Source organism: Hemiscyllium ocellatum, chromosome 3 (genome assembly GCF_020745735.1).
Source record: "Hemiscyllium ocellatum isolate sHemOce1 chromosome 3, sHemOce1.pat.X.cur, whole genome shotgun sequence".
In the NCBI taxonomy this organism is placed as follows: domain Eukaryota; kingdom Metazoa; phylum Chordata; class Chondrichthyes; order Orectolobiformes; family Hemiscylliidae; genus Hemiscyllium; species Hemiscyllium ocellatum.
This window is the reverse complement of record NC_083403.1, coordinates 142853496-142873672: the sequence shown is the minus strand read 5'-3', so window position 1 is coordinate 142873672 and position 20177 is coordinate 142853496. Positions and strand designations below refer to the sequence as shown.

The following is a 20177-nucleotide window of genomic DNA, read 5'->3' as shown; positions in this document are numbered from 1 at the left end:
CTCAGGCTTATTATTATTTTTGCCATTCTTATAAGTCTAGTCCTTTAATTCAATAGAAGCTTTACCTTTTATCAATTTTATTTGATTCATCTTTTCCTTTGTGCCTTAGAAAAATGTACATCTGTTGTAGACCATATAGTACTACTTCAAATGTTAATCATTGCCTGTCTAACATTAAATCTTTTAGTGTATTTTCCCCAATCAACCATAGTCAATTTTGCCCTCATGTTTTCATAGTTTCCTTTGTTCATATTTAAGATTCTAGTTTCAGAATGACCTCTGTCACATTCATACCTTCATATAAAATTCTCTAAATTATGGTCACTATTTCCCAAAGTTTCTTTTACAGCAAGATTATAAATTAGCCCTTTGTCACTAGACAACCAAATCCAAAACAGCCTGATCCTTAGTTGGCTCCTCAACATATAGATTCAGTAACCTATTTGTACACATACCAGGAATTTATTCTCCATTGCATTAATGCTGACGTGGTAGGGGCACTTTATTTGCAAATTGAAATTGTTCCGTATTGTATTATCCGTGTTACATGTATCTCTAATTTCCTGATTTTGGAGTGCCCAATATTAGTATTACACTTAGGTGTTCTACAGACCACGCCACCAATGTTTGCTTCATCTCACTGTTTCTCAACTGCACACAAAATGATTCTACATCTTGATCCATCAATCTAGGTTCCTCTCTTACTAATGTACTAATGTGATCTTTGGGAGGAGCCCCTTCCCACCTCCTTTTTCTTTTTGCCTACCACTCTTAATCATTCCTTGGTTCCTAATCTTGGCTATACTGTAGCCAAGGTTCTGAAAAGGCAACTAAATAATCTCCATTTATTTCAGTTTGTACATTCAGATCATCATTTGCATTTATATAAATGCGATGTGCATTCAGTAGAGTGTCTTTAATTCATCTTTTTAATCTTCATTCTTCATTTTGATCCTACTTGATGCATGCCAATCTCTCAGTGATCTTCTATTTTTACTGGCTACTCTTCTACTTCCTTTTACTAGTTTTACTTCCCTTGCATCTGATCTCCTTGCCAACCTAATTTAAATCCTCCCTCCGAGGACGATAGTCGCAATCCTGCCAAGATGCACCACATCCATCTGGTACAGGTCCCATCTGCCCTAGAATTCTGACACCCTCCCTCCTACTGGAGTTTTCCAACCATGTGTTCAATCACTCCGTTCTCCTGTTTCTCTGCTCACTGGCATTTAAAACTGGGATTAATCCTGAGGTCGTTGCTTTGGAAATCCTACTTTATAATCTCCTTCCTATCTTCTGGAAATTTGATTTGAGGACCTCATTCCCCCTTCCGAAATTTGATATATATTTCATTTATATCAACATTGATAATGAGTTCTGGCTGGTCACCCTCACAAAAGGAATACTCTGCAGCCATTCTGTGACATCCTTGACTTTGATACCAGTGAAGCAAAGCACCATGTACGTTTACACCCACGGAAAGATCTGTTGCTTCTGGTACCACTGTTTGTTTGACCCATCCTACTGCTAAGCTACCAACTTGACTCTGACTGCACCTCTGAGAGTTTGCCTTCACCAGTGACCAAAGTGTATCAGGGGACTCCTGCACTACCTGCTTGTATCTCTTGGACTGCTTCACTTTTACATATTGCTAATGTGCCTTCACACCTTAAACTGATATTACCACCATCCTAAATGTGCTATCCACTTTGTACACTGTGAGGCAGAGGACTACAATACCTTCAGCTGCTTTCATTGCCGGTAATGCTCCCATCTATGATTAGTTAGATGATAATGGAACCAAACAATTGTTGTCCTACCTGCTAGATAACAATGCAGAGTCATTGGAACAAGGTGATGTGGGAAGCTGTGTTAAAGGGTACATACATGGTATGAAGCATAAACAGTGATAGCTTCCCTTTGTCAAAGTAACATTTTTATATGAAAAGGTATAAACGTACTTGGAGAACTTAAACATGGAGTCCATGAATGATGGGCAGCAGTTTGGGAGGTGTTAATGTATTCATGCAATATTTGGAACAAGAAGGAAATTTAGCCAATGGTGTCAAGATAAGTTGGTGTTTTGAGGAAGGAATGATGATTGATTTAAAGGAAAGGGGTGCTATAAGAACATTAGAACTGGGAGCTAGAGTAGGCAAATCAGATCCTCCAGCCTGCTCCACATTATCGTGGCTGATCTCATCTCAGCCTCAACTCCACTTTGCTGCCTACTCTCCAAAATCCTTTAGCCTATTAATAATTAAAAATCTCTCTGTCCTCCTGAAAATTAGTCAGTCTCCATTTCATCCACCACACGCTTGTGTATTGGATTCTACAGATTCACAACCCTTTGAGAGATGCAAGAACTTTTAACATCATAAGTCAGTGAAGGAAACAAAACAACAATGAGGCAAATTCTGTGCTTACAGCTGTCAAATACAGAATCTAAATGTCTTCCTGAATTTTAGAGTGTAATTGTTTGAAAAAAAAATTGAATTGAAATAGTCCCTAGTAATTCTGTTCCTCCACCAGTGGCAGCTGAAGGGATTTCAGTACAGTTCAGTCAATCCAAATAAATATTTACACATATTTAGCCCAGAGATTGACACCAGTCTAAACTTGTATTGTTTTTCTGATTGGAAAATAGAGTTCGTATCAGGAAAAAGTACTGAAGATAAAAACACAATTCTGTCATAATTTTAGAAATCCACTGGAGCTGAGCAGTGTTTTGCATTTTAAGACTTGCATACTTGTGGTGGTATCGTGCAGTGGCACATAGATTCTTAAATTTGTAAATCATAAAATTCTTTTTCAATCTGCTTTTTAGATTTAATGTTTTTCCTTTATTTTGTTTTGCATTATTTGCAATAAAGAAGAAGCAATCCCAAATCACTCTTAATCTGCTGCTGTGAGTTCCTTCTACCAAAGTTCCCTTTCTACCCCAGAATGCCAATGGAAGTGCTCAAGTTTGGAGAATCTGGTGAATCTTAGCTCTGAAACCTTGTCCAATTATTCCAAGGCAAACCATGCGTGACATCAGTAGCCCAAGAGATTAGAGTTGGAGATCATGACATGTGGAGTTTGCACGTTCTCCCTGTGTCTGCGTGGGTTTCCTCCGGGTGCTCCGGTTTCCTCCCACAGTCCAAAGATGTGCGGGTCAGGTGAATTGGCCATGCTAAATTGCCCGTAGTGTTAGGTAAGAGGTAAATGTAGGGGTATGGGTGGGTTGCGCTTCAGTGGGTCGGTGTGGACTTGTTGGGCTGAAGGGCCTGTTTCCACACTGTAAGTAATCTAATCTAATCATTTAACTCGTGCTAAATAATGGCAGTGGAAATACCTGCATTTCTATGTGCCTGCCTATTTGAATGATCGCTGTTCCCACCAGCACTATCAGTGTTTTCTTTTGGTGCAGTAGCCAGTGCCAATATCATAAGGGACTTGCATCTAAAGGTAACTTGCATCTTTTTTTTAAATAAGGGGGATCTGTGTTGTGGTTGGAGCAGGTGCTGAGAGATCTGACCCGTGAACGAAAGAAGGAGCAAGCTCCAAAATTTTGTGATACTGCATTGGTGGTTGGAGTGAAAAGCGACATTCCTTTTATCCACAGGAGAGGATGCAGCTGAAATGCCCAGTTGAAAGGTAGTGGGATCCAATAGCCAGGATAGTTATTGGTAGGCATCAAACCCCGAGGAACTGGATACAAGACTTTGAGGACCTCACACAAGTGATCGTCAGAGAATGTATTTTCATCTTATATATTACTAACTGTATAACTGATCTCAGACATTAGTCAAATCAGCATAGCTCCAACACTAAGCTGCCAACACACTGTCATAAAAATGTATACCTGTATATAGTTTGTATAGTTTGCTTCACCGTTCAGTGCTGCAAACCTCATACTATATTTCACAAGTTGTAAACTATTCAACCATGATGGCATCCTATTCAGTAGCGCACTTTCCTCTTTGGCAGACTTGGTAGGGCACAGTAGAGGGCAACAAGTGGATCTGTATGTCCTAACCCCTGTGGAGGAATGATGTTGGTCATTATTGGAACAGCAATTCCTGAGGTCTTGGCCAGAAGCAGGTCTTAAGTGCTAGAAGATGTAGACAGCCTCACACCTAATCCACCATCTCCAATCCCACTTCCCTCTTATCCCACAGCCTCTTCAGATTTTAACAGTGTATGTATATTGCTTGCTTTCCCCTATTCTCCGCTGTTTTCCTATCCTTATGCATTTTTCCTTTCTGATTTGCAAGAGATGTATCCTAACCAGGCAGTCACCAAAGCACCAGCAAGGGATTGATGAAGACATAGAGTTGTCACTTAATTTCAAACTTCCAGGTACCGTCTGACACTGTGCATCTTGCGGGACAGCTTTAAGATAGGTCTGTATATGGTGACTCGTCAGGTGCCTGTGTCCTGCAGCCAGAGCAGTGTGTAAGGATATTGTGGGTGTCTGCTCAACACGTGATGCAGTTGCATGTACTGCTGAGAGGACTCATCTGAGCAGCTTCAGGCAGTCTGGAGAAGAACATCGATGGATGATAAAATAATTGATCCATCAGGAAACAGACCACATAGCTTGCTGAAAATATCAAGGAAATAGAAAGAGTCCAGTACTGGTTTGGCACAGAGATCTTGGAGTGTGTCTTTTTCAGTATGCAGGTTTTGACCATCCCTGGTCTCACACATGTGGATCAAAGTGGTGAAACATCTGCTGGAAAATGTCACCGTTTCCATTGCAGCAGAAGCAGTAGTCACTAACAGCTGAGTGCTATACTGAAAGCTCAGGCTAAAGGCATATAAACACAGCTTGTTGCTATCACGATGGGTATTGCTTGTCAGTCAGCCAGCCGAATAGTTGCCATCCAAACCAATATGTTGCAGGCCATAGTAGGGCTTTCAAGGCCTGAAGCTGTGTGAGATCGATTTCTTCAATGGCCATCTGCATTAGAAATCATCAGCCTTTCAGCAGACAGACAGCAACCAGTGAAGTATCGCTTTGTAGAAATAATAGCACAGGTAAGGGAACTTGGAAGGACAGGCACTTGGGAATACACAACGCTGATGAGTTGCAGTTTGTCACATTTTGCTTTGTAAATTTGGAATATGTATTTTGTGTTGGCTTTTGTTTTTAGCTTGTTGCCAAGCAGATGCTATGATGGTCTGTAATAGAGAAGGATGGGTATGGTGTGGAACTCTTAGCAAATAGGGAATTGGGATTGCAGTTAGCTGTTTTAAACTTGGGCAGGTTCTTTAAGGACAGCCCAGGCAAAAAAAGAACTCTCTGGATTGTCTCTTCACTTCATCTTCCTCCTCAGGCTGTATTGCTCACTAAGTGGTTATTGGCAAAGATTGTCCCTTCCTGGTGATGAGGTTGTACCAAACCCCCCTCAAAACATATGAAGGAGATGATCTAGACACTTACTTTTTCTTATTTTAAAAGGCAAGTGCCAGGCATTGTGTTCCAGATATAATTTAATTGGTTAAACTATCCAATTGGAGGCAAACACACTTTTTTCATACATTATACTTAAAATACAAACAAAATATTTTTAAAAATTGGCTTAACTGTAACTTTATTGAAATGCTTAAAATAATAACTGTACTAATATAGTAACAATTCATAAGCACACCCTTGGCAAAGGCAAATTCAGTAAAATAGATTGTCTCACATGCAGTTCTAGCAGCAGGAAGAGAACCCCAGCTGTTAGCTGTAACAGAGAGGAGAAGGAGTATCTACATCCAGCTTCAAGACTGCAGCAACTGCAGAAAGCAAAAACGAAATTTCTGGTATTGTAGGAGTTTGACCCCACCCGTACAGGCTGCTTCTATTGTTCCAACTTTTAAATTAAACACAAGACCTCACAAGCTACTTACTTGATTGGCTTTGAACAGACTGCTCAGTACCTCTGTCTCAAGCTCTCTCCATAAAAAAACCTAGACAAAATAGACCTCTTAAAGCCATAGTATTGTTACAGTATCAAGCAGCAGATGATAGCAAAGCTTGTCAGGTGTAGACCGTGCAGGGAAGGGGAGCTGTTGGTTTAGAGATTCGCTGGTCTTTTTTGTCATACTACGTGTGGCCATGTGACTGGATTGTGCGTATACTGGGTGAACTTACATTTACTCGCCAGAGTCGTCATCAATGGACAACATTTTGTCCATCATTCGGCACCTTTCGGTTTGCCATGTTGAATCAATTGCAGATTGGAGATGACATCATAATTGTGGTCAGTACAGTCACACAACAGTTGGATGATGAGAGAGGGGATTTCTGTTTGCTTCTGGTTTGGGGCAAAGTTAGTATGTGATGCCTCCAACTGATCTATGTTGTTCGCCTTTAACTGAAGTGGAATACTCGTTTTAGATCGATGTTGCCTGCTTATTAATCTCACAATGTGCAAATTCCATGTACTTTCAGTAGTACAGTCACTGTGTGTGCATTAACTCATGCATCAGTATGTCATACCACAATCATGTATACACCACAGTGAACCCCATTCATAAATTCCAAGGGCGCTCATGGAGCCAAAAAAGGATGCTAACAAATCCACAGCCTGCTGTGCTATCATGTCACATGAGCCATAGTTTTTGTTTGAAAGCAAAGAACTGAGACAAGAACTTAGTCTGAGACATCCTTGCAAACATCAGAGACCAGAAAATGACTTGTAGTGCAACACCTGTCAGTATGAATTAAACTGACAATTAGCTATGGTATTTAAATGACAGCTCAGTAACTGTGTCTTGAAGTTGTGCTAAAATTATATTTTTCCTTCAGCTACTGGAGTGGGGACCATTTGACCTGGTGATTGGTGGAAGTCCCTGCAATGATTTGTCCATAGTGAATCCTGCCAGGAAAGGACTTTATGGTGAGCAACTTGTATGATTGTTACTATTAGTCGATCTTATTCTTCCCCCAACTGTTTGAATACATTGGTATTGTACCAGTTCCTCTCCAGGAGTTCAGCTTGCATGATAGTTAGCTTTTTGATCCAGACAGTTCTGGATTAAGTTGTATTTCCATGGAATGATGAGAGTAATTCTTTACTTAAACCTACGAAAAGAGACTTCCACCCTGTCAGTTGATTAACATTTTTATCCAGTCCCAGAAGTGAGCAAATAATGATTCAAGCAAATGTGGCACCAGTTCCATTCCCAGTTGGGAGACAGCTGTTTTATTGCTGAAGAAACTCAGCAGGTCTGGCAGCAGTGTGGAGAGAAAACAGAGCTAATGCTTTGAGTCCAGTGACCCTTCTTCAGAACTGATGGTAGCTAGGAGAAGGTAGTATATATACTGAAGACAGGTGCTGGGGTTTAAAAGGAATGAGTGTGTAGGTGGAGATGGAACCCGGAGATAAAGTGAACAAGATTTAGGCAGGTAAAGTGATGGTTGATAGTAATCCGCAAAAGGAGAAAAGCGAATGATGGGAACCATAAGTGAGTGAAAGTGAGTTGGTTGTGCTGAAAGCAGCTCTTGCCATGACAGGTCCTGGGATGTGGGGCTCAATGGAGGACATGAAAGTGTTCAGGCTATAATTATTAAACTCTGTATTGAATCCTGAAGGCTGCAGTGTCCCCAGGTGGAAAATGTGACGCTGTTCTTCCAGCTTGCGCTGACCTTCATTGGAGCACTGCAGTAAGCCTGAGGCAGATGTGGGGCAGGCAACTAGAAGCTCGGTGTCACTTTTCCTGCTTGCCCAGTCTGTGTTTTGACGCCCCAGTGTAAGGGAGACCACACTGTGAGCAGTAGACTAGATTGAGTGAACTGCAGCTAAATTGCTCCTTAACCTGGAAGGTGCGTTTTGGGCCTTGGCTGGTGAGGATGGAGGAAGTAAATGGGCAGATGTTACACCTTTTGGGTTTGGAGGGGATTGTGAGGGGTGTGTTAGAATGGAGAAGGAGTGGACCAGTATATCCATTGGAGTAGTGTTTGTGTCTTGGTTATCTCAACTAAGAAAAACCAGAAGAATTTAATGAACATTTCAGTAAACACGATAGCAAATCAGATGTTGTAATTTGAATAATCTGCTGATTATGTAAATCACGTAGAATTACTGATGTATACTACTTGGAAGATAAATTCAGTAGCCCTCAAAGGTCGGCACAGAGCGTGCAATGGGGCTATCAGTTATGCCCTTTGCTTTCAATGCAGTCAATTTGCCAAGTGCAAGCTGCCTATTGTTTACCATAATTGCAGCTTGCAGCCACTGTTAAACCCACTAGCTGTTGGTATCATCACTGGGCACAATATCGAGAGACTGGCACCAATTAAAGGTTCGAGAATGTAGTGCTCCAAAAGTACAGCAGGTCAAACAGCATCTGAGGAATTGACGTTTCAGGCATAAACTTTTCATCAGGAAACGTTGATTCTCCTGCAGTCTGACCTGCTGTGCTTTTCCAGAACCACGCTCTCGACTCTGATCTCCAACATCTGCAGTGCTCACTGTCTCCTACCAATTAAAGGTTGCTTGTCAGCCAGCCTGCCCACCCAGCCTGAGATGGTGCAGGCTGAAATCAGGCCTTCCATACCCAACTGCTTCTCAAGGTCGTCCTCCACATCCATTTGCTCTCTCTGCTCCTGAAGGTCAGCAGCCATATCCAGCCAAGATGCTGCCACAGTAAAACAATCCAGTTAGAATATGCCAGTGGTCAGAATCCAGTCAGAATATCCCATAGTGTTCCATATCCCAGCGGTATGCTCCAGCAACATGACTTTAATTGTATGTATGCTACCCAACGCAGGGCTTCCTTCCAGATTTCCGTGCGGGCTGTTGTAGTTGGTACAGAGCCTCAGAATGAAGACATCTTTATTGCTGCCAGGTTGTATGGCATTGAACTGTTTGATTTATTGGAATAATTTCAATTCTGGTACATTGGAGAGATTACATTTGATGTCTGCATTCAGTGTCACCCTGCACATCGAAAGCCTGTAAATCTTGTGAAATTCCATATTCATTGCTTCTCACAGAGTCATAGAGATGTACAGCATGGAAAGAGACCCTTCAGTCCAACCTGTCCATGCCGACCAGATATCCCAACCCAATCTAGTCCCACCTGCCAGCACCTGGCCCATATCCCTCCAAACCCTTCCTATTCATATACCCATCCAAATGCCTCTTAAATGTTGCAATTGTACCAACCTCCACCACTTCCTCTGGCAGCTCATTCCATACACATACCACCCTCTGCGTGAAAAAGTTGCCCCTTAGGTCTCGTTTGTATCTTTCTCCCCTCACCCTAAACCTATGCCCTCTAGTTCTAGACTCCCCAACCCCAGGGAAAAGACTTTGCCTATTTACCCTATCCATGCCCCTCATAATTTTGTAAACCTCTATAAGGTCACCCCCTCGGCCTCCAACGCTCCAGGGAAAACAGCCCCAGCCTGTTCAGCCTCTCCCTGTAGCTCAGGTCCTCCAGCCCTGGCAACATTCTTCTGAATCTTTTCTGAACCCTTTTAAGTTTCACAACATCTTTCCGGTAGGAAGGAGACCAGAATTGCACGCAATGTTCCAACAGTGGCCTAACCAATGTCCTGCTCTCCTGCTGTTTCTGAATGGTGTCAGTGAAGTAATAGATAGTAAACAGTGAGATGTTGCAAATACCTTCAGCTCAAGCTTCAAAGAACCTGATATGTAAAAGGTTATGACCAAGGTGAGAGAAGTGCTCTGTATTTCCAATGCTATTAATTGTTTAACCCAATTCCTGATATGGCCAATTGTATGCTTCCATTGTAGTAGATTTACAATAAAAAAATCCAACAACCAGCTTTCTTTAATAACACAAAACTATTGAATTATGATAGAACAAAACTTTTTTAATGAAGATGCAAGGCTTAAAACACAATTTTAAAATGAAAGTATTAATGTTTACCCCTGTATAATCATCCAAAGTGCGCACACATCAAGTAATTTTTTTTTAATTGTCTGCAGAGATTCAGTTTGGCCAAAAAAAAATTTGGGGAAATAACGGTTAGTTCTTGAGGGAATGAAAACTAATATATGAACTATTCAAATTGCTGACATTCTGGCACATACAGGCCACTAGACAGGTGCAGTTATCTTTCATATTTTGGCAGGTGCAGCTTGTTCAGGAAGCCCACTATCGCGCCATCTTCCAAATGTACTTCATTAGGATAATTGGGTTTCACACTGAATTCTCAATAACAGGTATTTCAGAAAGACAAAATAGATGACTTCAGCAGTCTGTTCCTCAACTGAAAACCAGGCAATCTCTTGCATGCAAAGCTCTATTCAAACAGTAACCTAGCTCCGTAGCAGTCAGAAACCCCAGGCAGGTGACCTCAAGCAAACAAATCCAGCAATGTCCACTGTACGCTATTACCTAGTGCCAGACTCCTGCCTTTTTCTATATTCCTGCGCACCATTTCTATCCAAATACTCAGTGCTGTCTCACATTGAGTCACTGCAAAAATGTGAGGAACAGAGTCTTTTTTACGTATTATAACCATAGAACCACATCTCTAGAGTGGATTGCTTACCTCGAGATCCACCCACTTTTACAATAGATATGGATGCACTTGCAACTGATCCAGCTTCCAACACCCACCTAAATCCAATCCTGTCCTGGTCATCCTTCACTGAAACAGATGAACTTGTTATTTATAGTGCTGTCTGTGGTCAATGTAATTCTACCGAGAAATTGTGGCTAATTGAAATAATTTAACAGCTACTTAAGGGCTGCAGAATTTGACAGTGCTGCATCTGTAAATCAATGTTCAGGTGCCATTTTGAGTCCAAAATAGTATCTTCACATGCTTTAGGTGAAGATGGTGTTAGCACACATGGAGCATGCACTAGAAGCACTAAACTCAGTGTGTAGCACTGATTTGATTTGGGTGAGCCCATTTTTATCTGAAGACTCCAACTGATGTTCTCAGACAGCTGAGCCTGTGTTCAGGAGCAGAGTAGAATTGCCATTGACAGTATTATGGGAGAGGTCAAGAAAGGTGAGGACCTCATTGTCAATGGCAACGAAGGAGACTGTGGCCCTGAACATTTACGCACCTGGCTCCCTCCAGGTTGAAGCAGGAGATATTTGCAGCATCTTACAGTTTGGTGCTCATTGTTGCAGTAAGCAAGGTCTCATTTAATTTTCTCTTGCTAGTAAAAAGGCAGATAGAGGATGTTGCTTTTTGGAAATGACGGGATTCCCCATGGTGCCAGGTGCCACTCGCTGGCACACATTACTTTGTGAGTAGAGTAGTTAACTCAGATATACAGCAATGGAAAGGGATTCCAATTTCTCGATGTTCAGCTGATGTGCGATTATCCTCAGCAAATAGAGCAGGTCAGTGCCCAGTAGCCCAGTTGCTGTAAATAATGCCTTTGTTCTGTAGCAGTCCATTGTACCATCATAAGCCAGAGAGTTGCTACGGGGCAACAAGCCTCTCCAGTACTAAGCACATGGCTCATGATTGTGGTGTGCAACCCAGTTACACGTGCAGTGTGCGAATAACAAATCATACAGCCACACAAAAAGCCTTCGAACACATGACTGGAGTACTTGAACAACATTTCTGCTCCCTGGACTTGGATGTTCTGTTGCATGAGTCATCTGTTGCGTGTCGCAATTTGTTCTGTGCTGCTACATCCTGCACAGCCTCACCAGTATGTGTTTCCTGCATTACTGCAAAAGCAAGAGGGGAGGAGACCATCAGTACCCTCCCTGTCTAGCCTGTCTCCCTAAAATCAGCTCAGCTAACTATGGTACCAGTGAATGCAAATCCCAATTCTCTCTTCACCATCACTTGTACTTTGCCTTCCTCTGTTGTTGACCATCACAGTACTCTCTTGGTCACAATACTGAAGTAAAAGTCAATATAAAACAAACATTCCAAACCAACTCTAACAAACAAACTGTTCAATGTTCAACAAGTCACCCTTGTACACTCACTTAGTTGCTATTTTTAGTGTGTCTTTGCCTGACCTAATGCCAGACCTACGTACTGCTATACCATTAGCTGCAGATTTCACTTATTAATGACCATCAACCAGCAGAATAGCAGGGATGGAAGGCCTCTTAGAGAAAACTGCTGCACAGTCTCACTGTCACTCTGCCAACACAGTACCTCAAAAATCAACTTGTGTTGTAAAACAGATTAATCTGCTTAAGCTGTAAGATTGTTACTGGACTGCTGTGACACACACCCTGCAACTCTCTATGCACATTGGTCTCTGTAACTGTGATAACAGCAGTCTTAACTTGCCTGATTTCAGTCTGAACTTCCACTGTACTGACCAGGTGTAGGGTAGCCTCTGTTTGCACTGCAGTGGAAGCTGAGATATTGGCCATCAGACATGACATGTTTAGATATTAATGGATTTGTTCAGCACTTCCTCAGCTTTAAGCTGTGCATACAGCCCTGTGCTAAATTGGAGTTGATTCTTCCATGCTCCTTAGTGGGCAGCAGAACACAAGTAAAAACTTATCCTCCAGCAACATGGCACCTGTGTCACTCTCGTCTGCTGCTATGGCTGCAGGTCTGACTGGCCCAATATCTCTTCATGTGTTTACCCCACCTTTCGGTTATTGTATGAAGTAGATGCTGTGTCAGTATCAGAACTGATGGCTATCAGTCTCAGTAGGTTGGTTTTTCTACCTCAGTGTCTCCCTTGACTCCCATCTCTCTGTTCCACCAGCTCCTGAGGAGGTTGCACTTCTTGGGTAAATCAAAGGAGTCAGAAGCATACAGTAGTTGTGGAGGGAAGGAGAAGAAAGAACTCATTCCTGCTCCAGTGTTGGTGACCACTGTCTCCTTCACTGTTTTAAGTTCATACAGGTTTGAGGTTTAGGGCTTCTGACAATTAGCACCTGCTGTCTTGGGCCTTCTCACTGTCCTTTTGTGCTGTCATTCACTGTTCTAGCTCTCAACTCCCATCTGCAACCTATTCCAGTACCTGCTGCAGCCACTATGCAAATCCCCTTTAAGTAGTGTCGGACAGACAGCTTTAAATACCCTGATGCCTCTTGATTTTGCACCCTCTATGTAACATTCAGTAGCTTCAATACTGCTGCCGGCAAGCAAACAAATCAAAGAATTAAAATCGCAGCACAATGTTTGTGACTGCCAACACTGGGACAATGGGCATGGGTTAATCATGCAGGAGACAGTGAGGACTGCAGATGCTGGAGATCAGAGTCAAGAGTGGTGCTGGAAAGGCACAGCAGATCAGGCAGCATCCGAGGAGCAGGAGAATTGATGTTTCAGGGAAGAGCCTTTCATCAGGAAGGGTTAATCATGCAGCAAGTTCAGCTGCCAACATATTGGTTTTTAAGGCCTTAATATGTTTTACAGCCCAGGTGTCCAAAAGGACATTTTTCACTGTGTTATACCTTGTTTACTTTACAGAGGGCACAGGCCGCCTGTTTTTTGAGTTCTACCGACTTCTCCATGAAACAAGGCCTAAAGAAGGGGACAACAGACCATTCTTCTGGCTGTTTGAGAATGTGGTGGCAATGGGAGTTAGTGACAAGAGGGATATCTCCCGCTTTCTCGAGGTGAGTTTCTTCAAATAAACAATTTTAAATAGATATTTTCTCAAACACTATCCCCAAAGTCCTGAAAAAGACCTGTAAATCATGAAATCAGAATTTCTGTGAAGAAGTCAATTTGCTATATTTGTACTTTGTACCTTTCATTTTTATCTGCAACTAAATCTGAATTATATTGCATACCAGTGATGATAAATATGTAATGAATTTTCCCACATCTATGACGTTGCATTAGCAGACTTCAGGAAGTGTTCAAGCTATTCTGTGTCTTAGTAGATGTCTTGAATATATTACAGCAAGGCATTAAAAAGAGATAAAGCAGCTGCAAAAAATATGAAAATCTTTGGGGATTTGCTTCAATGGAACTGGGAGGAATTACATTATTTTGAAGTGTAGTTTGTCCAAAATTTCAAGTATTTGTTCCATTGCTTGCATTCTATTTCAATCAGAATGAAAGTGAACAGTGCAGTGTGGTGAGTCTAACAATTCTTCAACTGCAAAACACTGTTGATGAAACATTTATTTTGCTGTAATGGACTGCCCACTTTCCAGTGGTCAATAATGTTCTCTCTGTTGAGAAGAGCTCGATGAAATCTGCTACATATAAGCCCAGATTTTCCGGTGGCCAGATAATTGCTCTCCAGATTGGTTGAGAGTAGAAGGATTCCATGAAGGAATTGCCCAGGAATTTGAAGAGTCTGCAGTGCAATCCCCCTATGTATGGCGCCCTCTGAAAATATCTAACTTAAATTGGAGAATTTGTAAGGTGTCTCTGAAATTAAGTAAATAATTACTCAGGGAGCATTACACTATTAAAAACAACCTAACTCCTGAGTAACTATGAAACTGACCCGCAACTTAGTTCACTCACTGGCAACTCCAGTTCACCCTGTCCTCCAGCATCCCAAACGCTGACCCAACTCCAATGAGAACAGGCCAAACCCACTCAGCCTCTCCTCATAAGAAAATCCACGTACGCCCAGATTATCTTACTGGGCTTCCTTTAGACTGCCTGCAATGCCGGTAAACCTGTTCACAGTATTATAGGTGTGTCTGATCTGTGCCGACACTCCATTTGCTTAGAAACAAAGACCAACATTTCATTTGTTATTCTATTATTAGCTGCTAGCTTTAATATATATGCTAGCTTATATGCTAGCTGTTTTTGTATCATGCGTTAGGACCTCTCAAAACCTTGCAGTTATCACTAAACTATGAATCTAGAGATGCAGCCAATGTTCTGGGGACCCAGATTTGAATCCCACCATGGCAGATAACAGCATTTTAATTCAATAAGTATCTAGAATTAAGCATCTAATGATGACTATGAAATCATTGTTGATTGTCAAGAAAAATCCAACTGGATCACCAAACTCCTTTCGGGAAGGAAACAGCCGTCCTTCCCTCCTCTGGCCTATGTGTAACTCCAGACCCACGGTAATGTGGTTGATTCTTCGGGCAATTAGGACTGGGCAATAAATGCTGTCCTGGCCAACAATGTCAACAAGCGGTTAATGTAAAAAAAAACTTGTTCTGCAGCTTTCTGCAGTCTCTTCATCAATGTAATATTCAGCTCCACTGTTCTTTTTGCCAAAATGCATTATCTCATTTTTCCAACGTTACAGAATCAGTGGTCTACAAAACAGAAACAGGCCTTTCACTCATTGAGTCTGCACTGGTCAAAAATAAGCACCTAACTATTCTAATCCCATTTTCCACTTGGTGCACAGCTTTGGCATTGCAAGTGCACATGAGGGTTTGTGCCTCTACACTGTTACAAGTAGTGAGTTCCTGATTTGTATCACCCTCTGTGTGAATAAATCTTTCTTCACATCCACTCTGAGCCTCCTGACTCTTGCCTTAAATCTATGCGCTCGGTCACTGATTCATCCGCCAAGGGAAAATGTTTCTTCCTATCTATGCTATCTATATTCCTCTGAACCACCAGCCGAATTACAACCAGTACTGAGTCACTACAGTCCCTTGCTCTATGGATATTGTATTCCAAACTTTTACCTAAGCGGTCACCATCTGTAGACTTGGTCATCCTCACCACTTGGCTTTCCAACTATCCTGTGTCATCCACAAACCTAATCATAATACATTCACTGCCCTCACCAAATAATTGTGGCCCCAACACATATCCTCCTGGTACTTCACTAGTTACAGCCTCCTATTCTGAAAATGCCATCTTTTCATCTCTTTGTATTTTATTAGTTACCCAATCTATCCTTGCTAATACATTACTCCAAGTGGACTTTTATTAAGTAGCCTTATGTGCAGTACCTGATTGAATGACTTTTGGAAATTAAATATTTTATATGTTTTAGTTCCTCTTTATCCAGCTTGCTTATTACTTCCTCAAATATTTCTGATAAATTTGTTAGATATGATGCCATGATGACTCTGCATGATTATCAATTAAAATATTGCCAAATGCCCTGCTGTTACATCCTTCAAAATAATCTAATATTTTCCCAATTACAGACATTAAGCTAACTGGCCTATAGTTACCTGTTTTTGTTTCCTTTTTAAGTGAAAGTGTTACATTGGCAGCTTTCTAGTCCTTTGAGACATTTCCAGAATCAAAGGATTCCTGTAAGATGATTATCAGTATATCCATTATCTTTGTTAGCATTTCCTCTTCGGATGCAGCCCTTTAGATCCAGGGAACATGTTGGCCTTTAGCCCCATTAGTTTCTCTTGACATTTTTTCTGTTACGGTAATACTTGAATTAATTTCTGACCCCCACTTTTTGCTCTTTGATTATTTAGTGTTTTTAAAATATTGTTGTTTTCTAAAATGAAGACTGACACAAAGCATTTATTCAGCTTCTCTTTCTTGGTTCCCAATTATTTTAGTTTCCCAAGTATAATTCTCGATGGATCCCATGTTCACTTTAGCCTCTTTCTTCAGTTTATATATTTAAAGAAGGTCCGACTGTCTGTTTTTGTATTAATTTTTCTAATTAACCGTCAACGTTCATTTTCCCCCTCTTCCTTTCTTTTTGGTCATCTTTTGTTGGCTTTTAAAACTTTTAAACTCTGACTTACCACTAATCTTTGATGCATTGTATTTTTTTTTCTTTCAGTTTGATACCATCCTTGACTTCCTTGGTTAACCATGGATGGTTTAATCCACTTCTTAGAATCCTCCTCCCTTACTGGGATATACCTTTGCTCTGGACATGTATTACGTTCTTAAACATCTGCCATTGTTCAGCAACCACCTTTTCTGTTAAACTCATTTCTCAGATCACTCTACCCAACTCTGTCCTCATTCCTTTATAGTTATCTTTATTTAAATTTACATAGTCGTTTCTGACTCAAGTTGCTCACTCTGGATCTTACTGCTAAATTCTACCATGTTATGTTAACTATTTCCTGAGGGATCTTTTACTCCAAGATCATTTATTAATTCTAACTCATTATCCATTACTATAGGTAAATTTTCCAGATCCTTAGTTAGATTCATAACATTACTGTTCTGGGAAACTGTCCCATAAACACTCTGAAAGCTTCCTCATAGCTACCTCTGCCAGTTTGATTTTTCAAATCTGCATGGAGATTGAAGTTAACCATGATTAATATACTTCCTTTTTACATACCATCATTATCTCCTGATTTATTCTTTGCCTTCCAGTATACCGGTGTTGTCTTCCTTTGTCACTTCTTTTCTCCACCCATATTAATTCTATTTCTTCTGATCCAAGATAATTTCTTGCTCTTGTACTTATTCCATCTCACACTGACAAAGCTACCGACCATCTTTCATTCTTGCCTTTCATATTTTGCTCTGAGCTTTTGATCTCCTTGTAACCAGGTCTCTGTAATGGCTATAAGATCATGCCTATTAACCTCTAATTGTGCCATGAATTCATTTTGTTCCAAATGCTGCACACGTTTCTGTGAATAGTCATTAATTTTCCCTTTTATTCATTTTTTCCCTTTGATTCTATTTACTGTTATTTTTTAAAAATGTTTGTACACTGTCCCTAACTATCCTACTCTGAGTATCATCATGTAAGTAACTGCTCTGCAACGTTACCATGATAGATCAAAAGTCGTGGGGAAAGCATGGCAGACTTCTCATTTTGCACTGCCCACTGACAAATCTCTATGACAGATACACCGATTGATAAAGGACATTTTTAGTTTTCAAACAGGTCATCTGGAATTTGGGGTGGGGTAGTAAGGTACGAAAAGATTTCACTCATAATGTTAGATTATCCAGATTTATGAAATTAATAAGCTCATCCTTTTCTCTCTTTCTACCAGTGTAATCCTGTGATGATTGATGCCAAGGAAGTCTCTGCTGCCCATCGAGCCCGGTACTTCTGGGGTAACCTTCCTGGTATGAACAGGTTGGTGAAAGAACGGTGAGGGGCCCATACTGAGAATTAGCCAGTGGACAACATGACACAGTGAAATTCAGCAGAGTATTCTGTCAGTGAGCATAGAATTTCTTTAGATACACTTAGACTCACTGTATGATCCCACCATGCTTCTGTTTGCAATCTTCTTACATTGTAATTCATTGACGGGATGAGACACGTTTGTTGGTTTTTCCTACTTTTGTGAAGAAACTCTAAATCTACACTGTCTTCTATCTTTCCAAAAACTGGGGAAATGTGGATACAATCTGAAATGACAGCTCAGAAACTAGAAGCTATGAACAGTCTTTTAGAGATGGATAAACCCTTGGTGCACTGAAGTTAAGTGATTCTGAATTGTCAATATTCTTATATCTAGTCATCGTACCTGATTTTATCCTATTGTATTTTGTTCCTCCATATATTATTCTACATTTTCAATTCCAATAACACAGTGATATCAGTTTAGCATCATAGATATGCTTGTAGTAAGCAATTGAAGAAAACCTTAAAATAAGCAGATGTCCATGTTCACTGCAAATAATCCACTATCCAAACAATATGCAACTTTCTGTTGCCACCAGCTACATTCTCTTGATTTTCATGGGGAACTTTTTAGCTTTATGAAAAGCTGATATTGAGAATAGTGTACGCTGGTGACAGAATTGTATAAAGTCTGCTGCCTTCACACTGAAAAGAAGATGTTGGTTGAAGGGTAAAAATAGTGTAGATCAAAGATAAGTGCATGTTTTACTAATTCTCTACAACCACCTAATCACAGAGCCAATACTGAAAATACTCTGATCCCAGATTTCCACAGTAACAATTCTAATGTGATCTATTTCGAATGGCATAAAGGGGACAGTGCTGCTGAACACAGTGACCAGTTATCGCAAGCATTGGGTAGATTACAACATCAATCAGTATTGAACCTTGGTTTGATGCCAGTGCTGTACATTTTGGAGCTCAATTTTCAAAGTAGCATCATCGCTGAAAAAAAAGAGCTGAACACACACTCAATAACAGGAAGGATCACTTAGCCACACTATTCAAAGGGATTATCAGATTCATTCTGATAAAGGGTCACTGAACTCAAAACGTTAATTCTGCTTTATCTCTACAGATGCTGCCTGACCTGCTGAGTTTTTCCAGCAGTTTCTGATTTTGTATTATCAGTTAGTGAGAAAAATTCAAAAAGCAAACTGAGGGGCAACTTTTTCCCACACAGGGTGTTTCATATGTGAAATAAACTGTCAAAGGAAGTGGTCGATGCAGGGACAGTTACAGCATTTAAAAGAGGTTTGGACTGGTGCATGAGTAGGAAGTGTGCAGAGGGATATAGACCAGACGCAGGCAAATGGGACTAGTTTAGTTGGGGAAACCTGGTTGGCACGGTCTGGTTGGGCTGGAGGGTATGTTTCTGTGTTATTTGACTCTATTGACTTTCTGACTTTGCCTAGCTGCTTTTGAGATTGAAAAACATTTTGTGTTTAAAAAAAGATTTCCAGCACAGAATTAGGTTATTTGGAAAGCATTGTAATTATGCTCAAATTTACAAGGAGCGGTGTGCAGGTACTGGTCAGCTTTATCCTGAATTAAGGGATTCTGCACAAACTCCTTGCTCCATTAGATGGGTCCAGCGTATGGATTCTCCCCAGAAAACAAAATGACAGGGAGAATAAACAAGAATAACGTGGAACAAGGCAAAGTGATGCAAGAGGCACTTTTTTAAAATTCATTCTCAGGATGTGAGCATCACCAGTGGGCCAGCATTCATTGCCCATTGTAATTGTCTAGAGGACATTTGAAAGTCAAGCACATTGCTCTGGGTCTGGAGTCACATGTAGGCCAGACCAGGTAAAGATGGCAGTTTCCTTCCCTGAAGGGCATGAGTGAACCAGATGGATTTCTTCAACAATCAACAATGGATTCATGTTCATCATTAGACTCTTAATTCCAGGTTTTACTGATTTCATATTCCATCATCTGCCATGGCAGGGTTTGAACCAAGGTTCCCAGAACATTACCTGGGTGTGTGGATTATAGGATAGCAATATTAAACATTTTATTGAATCACTACAACAACAAAGTTAGCGCAATAAAACATTCCAAGACATTTTACAAGCGTTACTAAACACAATTTGACACTGAGCTATGTAGGAGATCTTAGATTAGATGGTTGAAGACATAGTCAACGTGACAGATTTTAAAATAATTCACATTTTAAGGTTGCAGTTCCAGCGGTTGAGACTTTGGTACTGGGTTGATGTTATTATTGCATCGCCT

General features: G+C 40.8%; 1 protein-coding gene across 10 annotated transcripts in view; it reads left to right on the top strand.

The window, feature by feature from the left end:
* Positions 1-20177, top strand: part of dnmt3ab (DNA (cytosine-5-)-methyltransferase 3 alpha b) — a 608585-nt gene that overhangs the window by 515758 nt on the left and 72650 nt on the right. For 6 of the 10 annotated variants that reach the window (XM_060854172.1, XM_060854182.1, XM_060854156.1 and 3 more), the window contains 3 exons: positions 6785-6875; positions 13376-13524; positions 17797-17897. In XM_060854172.1, coding sequence (XP_060710155.1) covers positions 6785-6875; positions 13376-13524; positions 17797-17897 — 341 coding nt within the window. The remainder of the gene's footprint in view (positions 1-6784; positions 6876-13375; positions 13525-17796; positions 17898-20177) is intronic. The other 4 variants (XM_060854193.1, XM_060854164.1, XM_060854146.1 and 1 more) reach the window with 1 other exon arrangement.